We start from the raw sequence: 17,516 nt of genomic DNA, 5'->3' as shown, positions 1-17,516 counted from the left end.
CTCAATTGCGGGGGCAACCACTGCACCTGGTGGGGGGGGGATATTGATGGCCAGAGATGTGGGGGGCACTGTGGTCTAAACCAGGGGTAGGCAAACTAAGGCCCAGGGGCTGGATGCGGCCAAATCGCCTTCTAAATCCGGCCCGTAGACGGTCCGGAAATCAGTGTGTTTTTACATGAATAGAATGTGTCCTTTTATTTAAAATTCATCTCTGGGTTATTTTGTGGGGCCTACCTGGTGTTTTTACATGAGTAGAATGTGTGCTTTTATTTAAAATGCATCTCTGGTTATTTGTGGGGCATAGGAATTTGTTCATCCCCCCCCAAAAAAAAGATATAATCCGGCCCACCACAAGGTCTGAGGGACAGTGGACCAGCCCCCTGCTGAAAAAGTTTGCTGACCCCTGGTCTAAACCACTGAGCCTCTTGGGCATGCCAATCAGAAGGTCGGCGGTTTGAATGAGGTGCAATGAGGTGAGCTCCCGTTGCTCTGTCCCAGCTCCTGCCAACCTAGCAGCTTGAAAGCACACCAGCACAAGTAGATAAACAGGTACCGCTGAGGCAGGAAGGTAAACGGTGTTTCCGTGCGCTCTGGCACTCATCACGGTGTCCCGTTGCGCCAGAAGCGGTTTACTCATGCTGGCCACATGACCTGGAAAGCTGTCTGTGAACAAACGCTGGCTCCTTCGGCCTGAAAGTGAGATGAGCGCCGCAACCCCATCGTCGCCTTTGACTGGTCCTTTACCATTTACCTTTATTGATGGCCACCATCTTGGATGGCTTCAAAATAAAATTTGAAAGTTCATGGAAGACAAGGCTATTCTTGGCTACTAGTCACTCTTGGCTATGTTCTACACCCACCATCATAGAATCATAGAATCATAGAGTTGGAAGAGACCACAAGGGCAATCCAGTCCAACCCCCTGCCAAGCAGGAAACACCATCAAAGCATTCCTGACAGATGGCTGTCAAGCCTCTGTTTAAAGACCTCCAAAGAAGGAGACTCCACCACACTCCTTGGTAGCAAATCCCACTGTCGAACAGCTCTCACTGTCAGGAAGTTCTTCCTAATGTTTAGGTGGAATCTTCTTTCTGGTAGTTTGAATCCATTGCCCCTTGTCCACTTCTCTGGAGCAGCAGAAAACAACCTTTCACCCTCCTCTATATGACATCCTTTTATATATTTGAACATGGCTATCATATCACCCCTTAACCTTCTCTTCTCCAGGCTAAACATACCCAGCTCCCTAAGCCGTTCCTCATAAGGCATCGTTTCCAGGCCTTTGACCATTTTGGTTGCCCTCTTCTGGACACGTTCCAGCTTGTCAGTATCCTTCTTGAACTGTGGTGCCCAGAACTGGACACAGTATTCCAGGTGAGGTCTGGAGCATTGCGTCCCTGAACACCAGTTGCTGGGAATCACAAGTGTGGAGAGTGCTGTTGCATTCCTGTCCAGCTTGCATGCTTCCCACATGCATCTGGTTGGCCACTGTGAGAACAGGATGCTGGACTAGAGGGGCCACTGGCCTGGTCCAACAGGCTCTTCTGTTCTTGTTTAACTCTGCAGGAGCCCACAGGAGAACTCCGGTGGTCACCTAATGCTACTCTCCGGAATGCCCTCGGAGATAGGAGTGGAAGCACTATGAAATGGTACCTCGTCTCCCAAATGCTAAAGGTGGTTCAGGCGCATAATGTGATCCATGATATGGAACGCCGCTGAGAGGTCAAAGAGAACCAATAGGGCTTCACTTCCGCCGTGACTCTCCCAACAAAAGTCATGGATCAGAGTGACCAAAGCAATTTTGCTCCCCAAACCAGGCCTGAAGTCAGATTGAAATGAGTTCAGATATCGCCAACGGGCATTAAAGTGTAAACCAAAGTTCTCAGGGCAATTAAAAGCATTCACAGCCTAAAGCACACTTCCTTGTAGCTGAAAAACTTTGTAACTGAAAGGCAGACACCTTGTGCCACACCCAAAAGAGATATTTTGTCAAGTAATAGGAGAAAGGGCAGCTACCTACGTTCTTGTTAGAGCATGCAATTAGGCTGAAAGAAAATAAAAGCAGAATAAATGATTGTGTCCTTGTTCTGGCTATTCTTACTATGTAGTAGCAGAGTAGTCCCATATTTTCCCCAACTCCATTTTTTCATTAATCTCTCCATTAACAAGAAAATAAATTGTGTTTAAAATCATCAAACGGGAGATAAAATCCCAGTGATTCTCATGGGTTGGGTGGAGGGATTTTGTAGCCTTTGCTTTTGCAATGTTATCGAGAGTTCTGTCTTTCCTGTGTGTAGATCCACACCCCATACCCTACATCTTCATTCCAAGAAAACATTGTGGATGACATGCGCAGCACAAGGCTAATTCTTTATTAATTCCTAAACAGATTTCCAGTAACAAAATTACTTAAATAGTTATGTATTCTAAAAAGCTACACGCTTTTCCATAATCTTAGGTCCAAGGCATCATCTTTCAGAGATTAGAATATGGGCCAAGCAATGTTTGACTTGATTATGAAGGGTGATGGCGATGAGCAGAAGGGATTTCCAGACCCTCTCTTACTGAATGTGTGCAAATCTGAAAGAGAAGGGAGAAAACGCCAGTCACTCAGAGCAGAGCTGGGAGAAAACATTCCCACGCGTTTCATGGACAGCTGTTTTGTTTTGTGGCAAACCACTCTGAGGACCCTGCAGCAGAAAAAAACACCACTATATAAATATAAACAAGCAAATGTTAGGGCCAAATGATACTCACTACTACTAGTAGTAGTGGTAGTAGTAGACTCACTACTACTAGTAGTGGTAGTAGTAGCAGCAGCAGCAGAAGAAGAAGCTTTGGGTAATGGTTTTCATTGGGACCATGAAGTGGTGTTAAAGGGTTTTACAAAGCCTCTGCCCTTCTCAGTGGCAGAGGAAGAGGAAAGCGGGGGGGGAGCGCACCGCCCCCCGCAAGCAGCGTTTCATGCCCTGTGGGCGACGTGCCATGCCCCTAGGATGCACGCCAGCCCCCCACCCCCGCCTGCTCTCCGCCACCCCCCACCCCACCCCGGTGCTGGAGCATGAAGCTCCGCCACTGGCCCTTCTTGTGGTCCCAAATCTGATCAGGCTTTCCTGCAGCTGCTTTTTTAAAGTGGTTTGCTTGGGGAAAGGTACAAGGCTGGGCAGTGGGGCTATGTAATGGCACTGGTAATGCCGCAGGTGGCGCTGTGGTCTAAACCACTGAGCCTCTTGGGCTTGCCGATCGGAAGGTTGGCAGTTTGAATCCTCTCGGTGGTGGTTAGGTCCTGTTGCTCTGTCCCAGCTTCTGCCAACCTAGCAGTTTGAAAGCAAGCCAGCGCTAGTAGATAAATAGGTACCACTGCAGTGGGGAGGTAAACGACGTTTCCATGCACTTTGGTTTCCGTCACGGTGTCCCATTGCACCAGAAGTGGCTTAGTCATGCTGGCCACATGACCTAGAAACCTGTCTGCGGGCAAACGCCGGCTCCCTCAGCCTGAAAGCGAGATGAGCACCGCAAACCCATAGTTGCCTTTGACTGGACTTAACCGTCCAGGGGTCCTTTACCTTTACCTTTTTACCTACTCACCATTCAAGGAAATTGCATCAAAATCAACACCATTTACATTCACCATTCAACATATCATGCAGCTGTCCATATGGGATGGGTCAAGCTTTTTTGTAAGTGATTTGTATATTGCAAGGAACCTGTGCACACCAGTATTCCTTCTCAATGGCGTACTTGATGGCAGGGCTGTGGAACCTCAAGTCTAGGCCTCTCTACCTGACACTTGGGACAAACCCCAGGCCATGCCCCTTCTCCAGTCCATTCCCACGCCCCAGGCCACAATCTCAGCAGCCCTGCCTCTCTCCCACCTTGACTGTTTTTGCCTGGCTGGACGTTGTCTTTGAAGATTAATAATGAACCTTCCTTGCCTGGACGGAGGATAGAGGTGTGTTGAAATTAGACTACTGGGCAAAGGTAAGATTCGGATTCGCCACTCTTTTGCCTCTGACCAAGCCTGTTTCGATATTTTGCTTCTGGCCCAGAACACTTCCAGCATGTGACCCACAGAGTGTTGCCCAGAGGGGAAATGACCCTTGCACTGAAAAATGTCCCCCATTCCTCGTGTATAGTTAACATTTATAAGGAGCTCAGTTAGTTACAGCATGGTGCTGACAAGACCAAGGTTGCAGGTTCGATCCCCATAAGGGACACCTTCATTGGGGGCGGGGAGGACTAGGAGGTCCTCAGGGTCCCTTCCAACTCTACAATTCTATGATTTAACACTGTAAATGAAACCAACCTTCCTAGAAGATCCCCATGTCTTTTCTTTTGTTGATGTCCCTCTTGAGCTGGCAAAGGGCACAATGAGGGCAGCACCAGAGAGCACAGAAGTCGCCCAGGAGAGATCCCTGTTGAGTAGAAGGACATTTTCAGGTGCTATTATTGTTGTGGGAAGAGAAACAATACACACAGCAGAAGAAAACTCACGGGGGGCTTAGGGTTAACCACCCATCAGGGGCGTAGCAAGGGGGAGCGAGGGGGCGGGCTGCCCCAGGTTCCATAGTGGAGGGGGTGACAAATTATCAAGAATTTTTTTGTGGGAAAAAAAACTTTTTTTGAAAAAAAAAAGAAATTTTTTTTGTTTTGAAAATGCCTGCTCCAAAGGTTTTATCTTACTATACTAGGGATTATAGAGCTATATATGAAATTTCATGCATATCGGTTAATATCTTGACCCTCCTCCACCAAAATAGCTGTTCACTTGGCTGTTTTCCTATGTCATGAAGGCTGAAATTTCAGTTCACTTACTGTTCCCAACCCTAACCCTGTGGAAAGCCATCTAATTAGACTTTAATTTGATTTTGAGATGGTTTTAGGAGGTAATTTAATTATTGTTTGATTTTATACCAATGTTATGTATCTGATGTTAGCCACCCTGAGCCCGACTTCGGCCGGGGCGGGTGGGATATAAATAAAAGTTTTTTTATTATTACTTGTTATTATTCCTTTGTAAGAAAATATGAAATAACGTAAAACAATTTTTGCAGGGGGGGTTGGAATCAATAGGGGGATGACAAGAAATTTTCCGCACCGGGTACCACCTGACCTTCCCATGCCTGGGGGGGGGGGTGTGTGACAAAAAATTTTTTGCCCCCGGGTACCAATTTACCTTGCTACGCCCCTGCCACCCATTAACAGGGGAGGGTCCAACCAATACAGTGGAACCTTGGTTCTCAAACTTAATCCATTCTGGAAGTCCTTTCAACTCCCGAAACCATTCAAAAACCAAATTTTTCGATGTTTGGGAGCCGATTTCTTCATCAACTAAGCCGTTCGAGAACCAAGGTTCCACTGAACATACATTTGCACATAACTCATTACTGCAGAAACAACAAACGCACCCCTCATTCTTCACTTTTTTTCCACCGTGAAAATGTGGTTGCACCAATTCTCCTTATATTCCCCCTTCATTGCCCCACGATGCATCTGAAGAAGGCCATGGCCTCATGGCCTCATCTCCTTGCAGGTGTTGCTGCGGTGATGGGAAACACAGCTGCTCCCATGGAGCCTGCTGTCCCACAAAATAATGAATCTGGGAGGACATTATGTCAGGGCATCCTTTTATGTAAGACCGGCTCAGAGCAGAGCAGAATCACTGCTGCCACTTTTTCAGGGTGGAAGGGCCTCAGGTCACTGCACAGGTGCTGTGCTTTCCATGCAGAAGAGCCAATCCTCAGCATCTCCAGCAGGTAGGACTGGGGAAGAGTCCCTGCCTGAAACCCTGGGAGAGCCACTGCAGATGACACTGAGCCAGATGGCCCAATGGTCTAATCCAGGCGTCCCCAAACTTGGCCCTCCAGCTGTTTTGGGACTACAGTTCCCATCATCCCTGACCACTGGTCCTTTAGCTAGAGATGATGGGAGTTGTAGTCCCAAAACAGCTGGAGGGCCGAGTTTGGGGGTGCCGGCTGGGACTCTAATCCAAGCACGTCCAACTTCCATTAGGTTGTGATCCACCATCCCATATCAAAAACTGGCAGGGATCTACCACACTCTCCCTCTGTCATTCTTCAGCTTAAATATATTATATTTGGCTGGGGAAACCCAGCCAGATGGGTGGGGTATAATGAATGAATGAATGAATGATGATGATGATGATCGAAACAAAATAGAAAATTCTTTCCAGTAGCACCTTAGAGACCAACTGAGTTTGTTCTTGGGATGAGCTTTCGTGTGCATGCAAACTTCTTCAGATGCGACTTCCTCATAGAATGGTTAACCAGTGGAACTCAAAATAGAAAATTCTTTCCAGTAACACCTTAGAGACCAACTGAGTTTGTTCTTGGTATGAGCTTTCGTGTGCATGCACACTTCTTCAGATACACTGAAACAGAAGTCACCAGATCCTTAAATATAGTGAGGGAGTGGGGAGGGGTATTACTCAGAAGGGTGGTGGGAATGGGTGATCAGCTGATAGGTGTGGAAAACCTGCTGCAATTAGTCTTGCAGGGAAAGGCAAGGGGTGAGATGGCTAAAGATAGCTTTGTCATGTATAAAGAGATAAGAATCCAATGTCTCTCCATGGTTTTAAGTTTGGTAATTAGTTGCAATTCAGCAACTTCTCCCTCACTATATTTAAGGATCTGGTGACTTCTGCTTCAGTGTATCTGAAGAAGTGTGCATGCACACGAAAGCTCATACCAAGAACAAAGTTAGTTGGTCTCTAAGGTGCTACTGGAAAGAATTTTCTATTTTGTTTCGACTATGGCAGACCAACACGGCTACCCACCTGTAACTGGATGATGATGATGATGATAAAAATAATAAATTATTGCCCCCTCACCAGCCCCCTCCCAGGGCCCTTGGTGCATGCGGGAAGCCAACAAGTCCCAAAATGTCCAATTCCCCCTTTACTGATGAAGAACTCCGTGGGGAGGGGGGGGGGGCAACGGCTTACTTTTGAGTAAACGCAGCTAGGCTGGAGCTGGAAAGGTGGGGCAAGTTCAGCATCCACGCCGAACTAGGAGGGAGAGGGCTTTTTCTTTCCATGGGAACCGGCAGGAAGGGGGAGAGGGAGGGGGGACGTCATTGTCTCTCTTGCGCACCGCCCTTCCCGTGCGCCTCATCTTCACCTCCCTGGGCGGAGGCTTGCAGGTAACAGAGGCAGGCGCCTCGTGCCTTTCCGGGCCAGCAATCTGACTGGGCGTCGGGCAAAGGGGAGGCAGCTGTGATCGACAGATATCCATCGCGCGATCAACACATGGGACATCTACGATAACCGCTAAGGCAGGTCCCTATGTTCTTACGAAGCCCTGGCAGTTAAGCTGATCTTCAATAAAAAGACATAAGCTGGTCTTTAAAAACCTAAAAGATAAACTAAACCATAGGGTTGTAGCCAAATAAGTTATACTCAGAGTAGACCCATTCAAAGGAATGGGCCTAAGTTAGTCATTGCTAGTGATTTCAACGGGGCTGCTCTGAATATGATTAAAGTAGTTGGTTATAATAACAATTCTATTTTTTATATCCTGCCCATCTGGCTGCTTTAACAACCCATAGCGTTTGTCGGAGATATAGAGGCATGCAGATGCGGTCAGGGAATTATTTGCCATAGTAGGGTCATCAGTGCAATCCAATAGCGCAGAATTTGCCCCGGTGCTGTAAAGTGAGATTTGTGTGGCCTTGCAGATGATCAATTTGCTGGGAACGGCAGTTTCGGGCAGCGATTAGCCCAAGATCACAAAGTCAACTTTACGGCTGATCGGGAGTATAAATCCAAGCTTGCCAACCCAAGTCCAACATGCCAAAGCTTTAAATTACACCACCCTCGGCCAACTCATTCATATTTCGTCTCATGATGAGCTCCTGTGCTTCACCACTTTACCACTGGTGTTTATATGTCCCAAATAGGACATGAGAACTCTTAGACCCTCTTTTAATGTTAAGAGCAGGTGAACTTTTAAATTTCGCAAACGAAAATAGAAAAGCAAGCAGTTGAGAGTTCCTCTTCCGTACATGTACACAGGATTCAAGTTCACACACTTACCGGGATCCCATATTTTGTCCGGTAGACGGACCTCATTGCCATGCTTGAGCCACAGAGGCAGCATTCATCCATAGCCGAAGCTATCTGGCACCCCAAAATAAGGGGGCAAAACAGTCCACAGAGGCCTGGATAGAGACAGAGCAGAGCATGAAATGCCTTTTTAGGAGGTCACGTCGAGAGAGTGGAAGCAAGGCAAAGGTTAGCCACAACTAGAGTAATGGAAGCATCACAGGTTCTAGCAAAAGTTCTTAGAGGGCTTGCCCCTTGTGAACATTTGTCTATGTTGCCTTAAAGAACTGCACTTCTTAGAGTGGTATAACAATCCATCTTCTCAGGGAATTATGGGAACTGTCCAGGGTCGGATTTAGGTTTGACGAGGCCCTAAGCTACTGAAGGTAATGGGGCCCTTGATATGTCCAGCTGTCCTTTGTCAACAACAAATTGCCACTGTTTTTTGTGTTGAATATATGCTATATGGTAATTTATGGACCTAATAGGTATCTAAAGCCATTTGCACATGTTGGCATGCAACCAGTCCATGCAGAATGTAGGCACCCTATATATAGAAATGAGCAAACCAGTGATATTTTAGGGAGCAGGCTAGCAGGCGGGGCCCATGACTTACATCATAGCAGCCTACACAATACACTGTTGCTGTATGTAGGTTTTATTTTATTTGTTTTTTATCTTATATTTTGGAAATGTACATCCAGGTTTTTTCCTTTAATTTTTTGGGGGCCCCCAAGAGAGTGGGGCCCTAAGCTATAGCTTGTTTAGCTTATAGAGTATGTAAATCCAGCACTGGAACTGTCGCTCTCTGAGGTGTGGGGATAGCCAGCAGATGGAACGACCAGTAATCCCGGAGTTCCTGCTCCCACTGGCCGTGAAAGGGTCCGCTGGCTATGATCTGAAGGTAGTTGTCGTGAGTTCTGGAGGTTTCTGAAAGTTTCCGAAGGTTTCTGAAGGTTCCGGAGATTCCAGAGGTTTCCGGATAGGAAAGATAGGCTAAGCTGAATAGTGGCCAAAACTTAGAAGGCCAAATAAACGTTTTTGAAATAAAAGAAAGAAAGACTAAGAGACTGCAGTCAATGGTGAAGAAGCTCTCAACTGCTCTGTGCGGCTTGGTTTCTCTTTCGGTTTCTCTCTGGCTTGTCTCGCACTGATGTTCTCTCTGGCTTGTCTCGCGCGTTCTCCACACACGCTACCGAGAACAGAGGCTATTTATTAGTAAGTTAAACATCGTCACAACATTAACAACAACCAATCACAATGTTGTTTCTAGGCTAGTTTCTGGGCGGGAAACTCCTAATTGACCGTTACATTGGCTAAATTGGCGCGCTTTGCCCCCAGCGCAGAGGGATCCAGGCAGCAAACCTTCTGCCGGATCCTTTACCTTCCTTGCTATATGCGGAAGGTTACCTTAAAGAAAACATAAAGCAAACAGGTGCAGGAACACCTTAAAACGTATTCCCACACTGAGGGGAACGGGGGACCCCTAACAACTCTCAGCACCCTGAACAAACTACAATCCCCAGGATTCTCTGCAGGAAGCCATGGCTGTTTGAAGTGGTATGATCCTGCTTTCAATGTATAGGGCAGACGGGGGCCTAAGCGATAGCAAGCGTTTCAAGTTTTATTCTTGTCTGTGACAGATTGGCATAGAGGATTTGAGAGAGTGACGGAAATAATGAAGCAGAGGCTGGGTACTTCTTTCCTTTTCTTTGATGGCGTTCCTATCTTTTTCAGGGCTGCGTTCCCACCGGGGAAACTTTCTGGGGAGGGTGTGTACCCTGGGGAGAGTCCCAAGGGGTAGATAGAGGGGTTGCATTTGCCCCCTGGGCCTGACATCCCCCCACTCCAGTGTAGATTGGGTAGGTCTAGTGATCTAGTAAGGCTGATCGCCGAAGAATTGATGCTTTTGAATTATGGTGCTGGAGGAGACTCTTGAGAGTCCCATGGACTGCAAAAAGATCAAACGTATCCATCCTTAAAGAAATCAGCCCTGAGTGCTCACTGGAAGGACAGATCCTGAAGTTGAGGCTCCAATACTTTGGCCACCTCATGAGAAGAGAAGACTCCCTGGAAAAGACCCTGATGTTGGGAAAGATGGAGGCCACAAGGAGAAGGGGACAACAGAGGATGAGATGGTTGGACAGTGTTCTCGAAGCGACTAGCATGAGTTTGGCCAAACTGCGAGAGGCAGTGAAGGATAGGCATGCCTGGCGTGCTCTGGTCCATGGGGTCACGAAGAGTCGGACACGACTGAACAACAACAGTCCTCATTTGCCCATCTGATGTGAAGCCCGTCCGCAAAACTGCAGCAACGCAGTGTCTTCATTGGAGGAGAACTACAGATGGCTGGAGTTGGTTGATAGCAACCAGAGTACAAAGAACATTAAGAATAGCACAACATCTGTGTGGAGTGCATATTTATTCTGCCATGCCTGACCTAGCAAGCCTTTCCCTTGGTAAACAGCCGGAAACGGCAGGAAACAGTTGCTGTTCTCATCGTAAGAAGCTTGTGGCCTGGAAAGGCATTCTGTCCGGCACAAAACTCATCATGCTCAGTGAGGCATCCCCACCACAGCCACATCTTTGAAACCCCACTTACACACTCCGCAGTCACTGCAACAGTCCATTAAGTCCGTCTGCCATTGAGGGCTTTGGTGCTGGGCAAGCACAATCTGGGGCTGGTTCATGATCACTGGCTGAGTGTTCATTGCAACGACAGCTGAGAAAAGAAAGAGGACCAAAAAATAAATAATTTTTTAAATGCAAACAACCATCATCCTGAAATTTTAATAATAATAATAATATTTTTATTTGATTTTACAAATGTAGATTTATAACAATACAAATTACATATCCGTATTTAGAGATTTCTCTGAATCTCCAGACTTCCCACTATCCCCTCCATGGGTCCTACTGTCAACCTTTTCGACTGCATATCATTTCACAATCCATATTTTGTATCTTTCCACATTGTTCACAATATTTGCTACATTACAAGTGTTATTGATATGATTTTAGGATGTATTTTAATTGCTTGCCTGATTTTATGTTAGTGTGTTATTCATTTGATGTTAGCAGCTCTGAGCCCGGTTTTGACCGGGGAGGGCGGGGTATAAATTATTATTATTATTATTATTATTATTATTATTATCCAGCTAATGTTTCCATCTGCTTACAATGGTCTCCTAAATAAATTATAATTTTTTCCCATTCTTTATTGAAGTTTTTGTCTTCTTGGTTCCTGAGCTTTCTGGTCAGTTTTGCCATTTCGGTGTATTCCAACAGCTTGGTTTGCTATTCCTCTCTGGTAGGGACTTTATCTTCTTTCCCTGAAGTTTTGGTAATGCAGCACAAGGAGTATATGGCAGGATATCCAGGTTTGTGACCTCTCAGGCAGCTGAAGCCTGTTCTCATCTTGATGAGTGCATTCATGATAAATGTATAGAAACCTAGACTCCTAGAACTGTAGAGTTGGAAGGGACCCCGAGGGTCATCTAGTCCAACCCGCTGCAATGCAGGAAACTCATCTAAAGCATCAATGGCAGATGGCTATCCAACCTCTGCTTTGAAACCTCCAAGGAAGGAGAGTCTACCACCTACTGAGGGAGTCTGTTCCACTGTCAAACAGCTCTTACTGTCCTAATGATGAGTGGATGAGACACTTCCGAACAGGGTTTTACTCTCAGAAAGTTTCCCCCTTGAATGTTTAGTCGGAATGTTTAATCTTTGCACTGGCCTTACGATCCTGGGAGGCTTCTTAGAGCACTCAGCTGAACATGTTTAGAAACTCCATTTAGACCTTTTGGACTGCATCCACCGTTAGTGAGACTAGTTGGAATAGATCTACTGAGATTTATAGACATTGCTAACTTAGATCCATCTATTTCTGTGATTCTCCTCTGAGTAGACCTTAGCACAAAGTGCAGAAGTGGAGCTGAGGGCAATGTGGGTGTCAGGAGCTGGACTCAGGCGTTAAATCAGCAATAAAACAATACTGCATCCAATGTCAGTGAAGTTAACTCTTTATTCACAGAAACAAAACAAGCTCAGTCCTCGTGGTCACAACATCCCTTCCCAATAGGTCATGCCCCAATGAAGCAGTTGTGAAGTAAAAGGTAAAGGACCCCTGGACGGTTAAATCCAGTCAAAGGCGACTATGGAGCTGCGGCACTTATCTCACTTCCAGGTCGAGGGAGCCGGCGTTTTTCACAGGCAGCTTTCCGGGTCATGTGGCCAGCATGAATAAACCGCTTCTGGCGCAACGGGACACCGTGATGAGTGCCAGAGCGCACGGAAACGCCATTTACCTTCCTGCCGCAGTGGTACCTATTTATCTATTTGCACTAGTGTGCTTTCAAACTGCTAGCTTGGCAGGAGCTGGGACAGAGCAATGGGAGCTCACCCCGTTGTGGGGATTCGAACCGCCGACCTTCTGATCGGCAAGCCCAAGAGGCTCAGTGGTTCAGACCACATGGGGGCGCAAGAGGCCATTGCATGAGAGGTTTTTAACTCAGGTTCTAGTAACACTTGAATAAATAACCGGGAGATCAACTTATGCATTATTTCATTTCAAGTCATATATTCTTTTTTGCTGCTGGTAATGCAAATAACAGCAATCATAGGATCATTACAGATATCTTCTGCTTTCCCAATGCTACGCTATGCTGTATAAGATTTATTGTATATTATGCTAAGTTATATTACATACTAAGTTCAATGCGCTATGCTATGTTTTGTGTCCTGTGTTGTTATATGTCCGCAACACCAGTAATAATAATATTGAAAATAATATTGAAAAAATAATAAAAAATTGGGGGGGGGGGAAATAACCTTGGACCAGATGTATAGGAGTGGTTGGTTAAATAATTATTCAGGGGGGACTTTGTATGGTTCAGCTGATACATTATTAGATTTCAAAGGAGTCGGAGAGGAGCAACAAAATTAATACCGCAACCTGGAACAGTTTTGAAACTTACTGGTGTAGATATACTAATTAGAAGGCGTGATGGAAATGCTAATTATTTTGAAAGGACTGAATGTTGTAGAACTATTTGGTAATATTTAAGAACAATATTTCAGCTAGACTGGGAGTAGGCAGGGAATTAAAATACGCTTTGACCTAACTGCAAGAGAAGGCTGCTCAGAATGCCTTTGGTAGAAGAAGAAGAAGAGTTTGGATTTGATATCCCGCTTTATCACTACCCTAAGGAGTCTCAAAGCGGCTAACATTCTCCTTTCCCTTCCTCCTGAACAACAAACACTCTGTGAGGTGAGTGGGGCTGAGAGACTTCAAAGAAGTGGGACTAGCCCAAGGTCACCCAGCAGCTGCATGTGGAGGAGTGGAGACACAAACCCGGTTCCCCAGATTACGAGTCTACCCCTCTTAACCACTACACCACACTGGCTCTCTAAGAATTAGTCTGGCGCATGTGTGCCAAGTTCCGCCCAATTGGGGGGGCAGCGTATATGTGTGGTGTCACATGGCGGGAGGAGGGGCCCTGGCTCTTTCCATGAATATTTGGGGGGGGTTGCCTTCCCCCGGTCCCCCCAAAGGCCCTCCCTGGTCTGGTGAATCAGGTCTTAATGCAGAACGGACAAAATCCTCACACATTCTTAGGATAACGTGATCAAAAGGACTGATGGTTCGAAGAGGAGGATGAACAAATAGAAGCTGGGGGGGGGAGAGATCAGGAAAATAATCGGTTGCAGAGGCAATGCGGCTGTGGAGGACAGACTGAACTCTCTCCAAGGTTTTGAATGAAAGAAAGAGGTAGGCAAAAATGAATGAGGCAATGCGCACTCCCAGAGAAGAGGCTGGGTGAAGGAGATTTCAAAAGAAGGGAAATAATAGCCTGCTTTCAGCTGGAAGTCAGGGTTGAGGGTGGGGGACCCAGGAGCTAGACTGAAAATGTGCAAAACCATAGAAGGGAAACTAGCAATGAAGAAATAAGCCCGCTTCAGCAGACAGCAGGACTCCTGTAATTTTCATAGCTGTGCCCCAAAGGGAAATTTTGGCAGGTGGCGCTGGTCATGCAGAGGTGGAAACGGGTTTTCCCTTGCCCAAAAATTCCCACTAGGATATTGCAATTGAAAGGTCAAAGGATGCCTGATTTGTATTTCATTCAACCAGCCTCAGGGCACAGCAGCCTAGCGAGTCTTGGAAAACAGTGATCTATGCAGAATAATGTCAACATTTAAAAACAGCAGCGTCTCCCTTTCTTACAACCATGGAGAAAAGTTTAAGAAGAAGAAGAAGCCTGCAAAAAAAGTCTGTTGCTTTCTCAGTGTTATTGCATTATTGCCGTCTGGAGGGGCCATCTTGAACTGAGAATTATAAAATCATAGAACTGTAGAGTTGGAAGGGACCACAGTGGTCATCTAGTCCTACCCCCTGCCATGCAAGAATATTTTGCCCGAAGTGGGGCTCGAACCCACAACTCTGAAATGAAGAGTCTCATGCTCTACTGACTGTGTGTGCTATCCCAACTAGCTTTATCCAACACAATATAAGCAGGGCAACCTCCCCTGCCCCCCCCACCAAAATATTTCCAGTTACAGGTAGGTAGCCGTGTTGGTCTGCCATAGTCAAAACAAAATAAAAAATAAAAAAATCCTTCCAGTAGCACCTTAGAGACCAACTAAGTTTGTCCTTGGTATGAGCTTTCGTGCACACGAAAGCTCTTACCAAGAACAAACTTAGTTGGTCTCTAAGGTGCTACTGGAAGGATTTTTTTTGTTGTTGACCAAAATATTTGTTGTAAACAAGTTAAAGGATTTCAGCAGAAACTACCGGGCATGCAGATATTGGAAACTAAGCAGCCCAAAACCTTTGCTGAAGCAAACAGCATTGAAAACGAGATCATGTATTATAAGGTTGCCATATTTCTACAAGTTGTTGAGCTTTTTTTAGGCAATCGACGTCAGAGTAGTTGAGCTTTTTCTGGGAAATTGCCTCCCCGCTCCGGACATATGGCAACCCTAATGTATTGTGGCTTGGATACCATTTTGAGCACAAATAATCATGCTTGCTCTGCTCGGTAGAAAGGACATCTCAAGTAACTGCCCATGGGAGTACCTCTGCCTCAATAAAGATTGTGTCATCCCTCCCTGCAGACATATTCTGTCAGATGTCAGTCACAATGAAGTCCCACTAAAATGTGAGGGACAGAATGGGACATATGGTAGATCTGACTCCAGCCCTATGAGATTGGCAAGCCAGTTTTATCCACACCATTGCCCACTTTGTCAGCTCTCCTTTCCATAATTCTGAGGTCTCTCTCACAACCCCTTCCAAATTTACCAAACACCCCACTTCTGCAACTTGAATATATTATGAAAACCAGGCAAATGTATAATTCAGATTTGCTTATCGTGTAAAACAAGTTGCAGTGCTTTGAGATGGGAGTTTAATACCATAAACGAGTTGTTGAGATATTGCAGAGCTGAAGCTGGCACCAGGTTGGATTTTTTTAAAAACAAGAACAACATTGGGTTTCCCCTGAAAATGGTAATTTCTTGTTATATGCAGAGGAAACACAGCCTGGCATTTTGATGATTTCTTGTATGCACGACAGACACCCATTCCATAAAAAACATCCTTCTGGAAGCACTCTTGGGACAGCCAGTTTGGGACTTTCTGGTAATAAAATTAGCCTGTATACAGTATGTATATGCCTAAACAGAATTGATCAGAAGCTCTGCTTTTGCATTCCAAAATTTTATGTCTGTCTTCTAGTAATTTTATTTTTCTCCATTACTTCATCGTGCCCTCCCTGGAGATAAGAACATCTCCAAGTCAACTCTTAAGAACTTCTAAAGAATTGCACAAAATAACCTTACAGGTGGGTAGCCGTGTTGGTCTGCCATAGTCGAAACAAAATAGAAAATTCTTTCCAGTAGCACCTTAGAGACCAACTGAGTTTGTATCTGAAGAAGTGTGCATGCACACGAAAGCTCATACCAAGAACAAACTCAGTTGGTCTCTAAGGTGCTACTGGAAAGAATTTTATATTTTGTTTCGACAAAATAACCTTGTAGGATTCAATGAGAGATAAAAGTTGCTACATGCCACCTACCTGGTGCTTAGAAGGAGACAGGGAACCCTCTTCGCCGAAGTCAAGTGTAACTGCAGAGTTATTCCGCTGTAGCAGGCAACCTTTGCAGCTTTCCAAGATCCGTCACTGCCTGTTTCCCTACAAGGAAGTTGTGGTCAAAATCATCCAAGCTTATAACTGCTCCTTCTGGACTTAGTCAGTAAGCAGTTTTGCAAGAACATAAAATAGGTCTTTGGGTAATAAAGGAATGGCAAGATTGTACATACAATAAAAATGTTATTCATGCCAGGGGAAAAAAGTTTTTTAAAGCACTACTTAAGTTTATGTCTTTTGTATAAACAGGAGGTAGGTGTGTATTGTGTGGAGAAGATCTCATTCAGAAAGTCCTGGTTCATTGAGATATTATTTTAAACTAGGGTTTCACCCTGGTCACACTAGACTGCAATTCTATGCATACTAACTTGGGAGTAAATTCCACTGAACACAAGGTGTTTAGGATTGCTCCGTGAAACATTTTATTTCCCAACAGAACACACAAGACTGAATAATGATAATAAAATGAAGTTTGCCTGTTTCCTCCCCTTGTTTTGTACAAGTGTTTCCGACTTCGTGATAGGCAGAAATTCGACAGGAGAAATTTTCCTGACGTGGTGGGAAGAGAAAAATTCTCCCCGCAGAGAATCTCGCCTGGCACCTTCTTTGTGATTCCTTTGGTGGCAGTGAAAAAGTTTTTTTTATTTTTGTATTATATTCAGAACTTTCTTTTAAGGAAAAGAGGTGCCTTTTTTACCTTTTTTAAAGGGGGAGCACCCAGCCCAAGTTGTCATGCAGTCCCAAAGAGGTGAATTCATGCTGGCAAAAAGCCCTGATTAAATTGTTTTTCTCGTTCTTACAGCGTTCTTATATGTTTTACAGGTAATTGCTATTTTAAATGATGCAGATAGCTTTGTTAAAGGGAAACATATCAACACTGTTAACAAATAAATAGAAAAACAAATTACTGGTTTCATGTGCTCAGTGACTACAGCTGACTTTTTTGATATGAGAGCTACAGGCGATATCCAGGATATGAAACGCATCCTTGCCTTTATTTATTCTATAAGGAAGTAAAACACTAATTCCTGGACCAGCCCAGGCAGGACAGGTGGGCAGCCTTGCAGACTTGCTTGGATACTCAACAACATTTCTTTATCCCTGATTTATTTGCTTTCTCTCCCTAGCTCTCTTTACTTTTGTGTTTATGGTATGAGTGCACAGCTGCATGGAAACTGTGTGTGATCCAGAAAGTCAGGCAGGTTGTGTTAGAAATAAGAATATGAGTTGGAAGGAAATGAATGCAAATACTTAAAAGCTGTTGTAGGGAACAGTTCTCTGCCAATGGGTGCTGTCTTTTAACT

The 17,516-nt window shown here is 45.2% G+C and overlaps 1 protein-coding gene across 1 annotated transcript; it reads right to left on the bottom strand.

Moving 5' to 3' along the window:
- Positions 1 to 2,381: 2,381 nt before the first annotated feature.
- Positions 2,382 to 16,343, bottom strand: LOC117053416 (placenta-specific gene 8 protein-like). The gene is made up of 5 exons (XM_033161123.1): positions 16,141 to 16,343; positions 10,665 to 10,784; positions 8,054 to 8,178; positions 4,307 to 4,415; positions 2,382 to 2,580 (listed from the first exon to the last, which is right to left on the bottom strand). Exons 2-4 carry the CDS (start codon positions 10,771 to 10,773, stop codon positions 4,311 to 4,313), a joined length of 339 nt encoding a protein of 112 aa, XP_033017014.1. The 5' UTR covers positions 10,774 to 10,784; positions 16,141 to 16,343; the 3' UTR covers positions 2,382 to 2,580; positions 4,307 to 4,310.
- Between the last annotated feature and the right edge of the window lie 1,173 nt (positions 16,344 to 17,516).

This window comes from Lacerta agilis, chromosome 9 (genome assembly GCF_009819535.1).
Source record: "Lacerta agilis isolate rLacAgi1 chromosome 9, rLacAgi1.pri, whole genome shotgun sequence".
Classification (NCBI taxonomy): Eukaryota; Metazoa; Chordata; class Lepidosauria; order Squamata; family Lacertidae; genus Lacerta; species Lacerta agilis.
Note: the sequence above shows the minus strand (reverse complement) of the source record. Positions and strands in the feature narration are given on the sequence as shown.

Excerpts from the sequence above, each read along its gene's own strand:
- LOC117053416 (XM_033161123.1), bottom strand. The coding sequence starts at position 10,773 with ATGAACACTCAGCCAGTGATCATGAACCAGCCCCAGATTGTGCTTGCC. Across the intron at positions 8,179-10,664 it reads TTGCAGTGACTGCGGAGTGT|GCCTCTGTGGACTGTTTTGC; the intron begins GTAAGTGGGGTT and ends GTCTCTATCCAG. Across the intron at positions 4,416-8,053 it reads GGACAAAATATGGGATCCCG|GGATCTCTCCTGGGCGACTT; the intron begins GTAAGTGTGTGA and ends TCTACTCAACAG.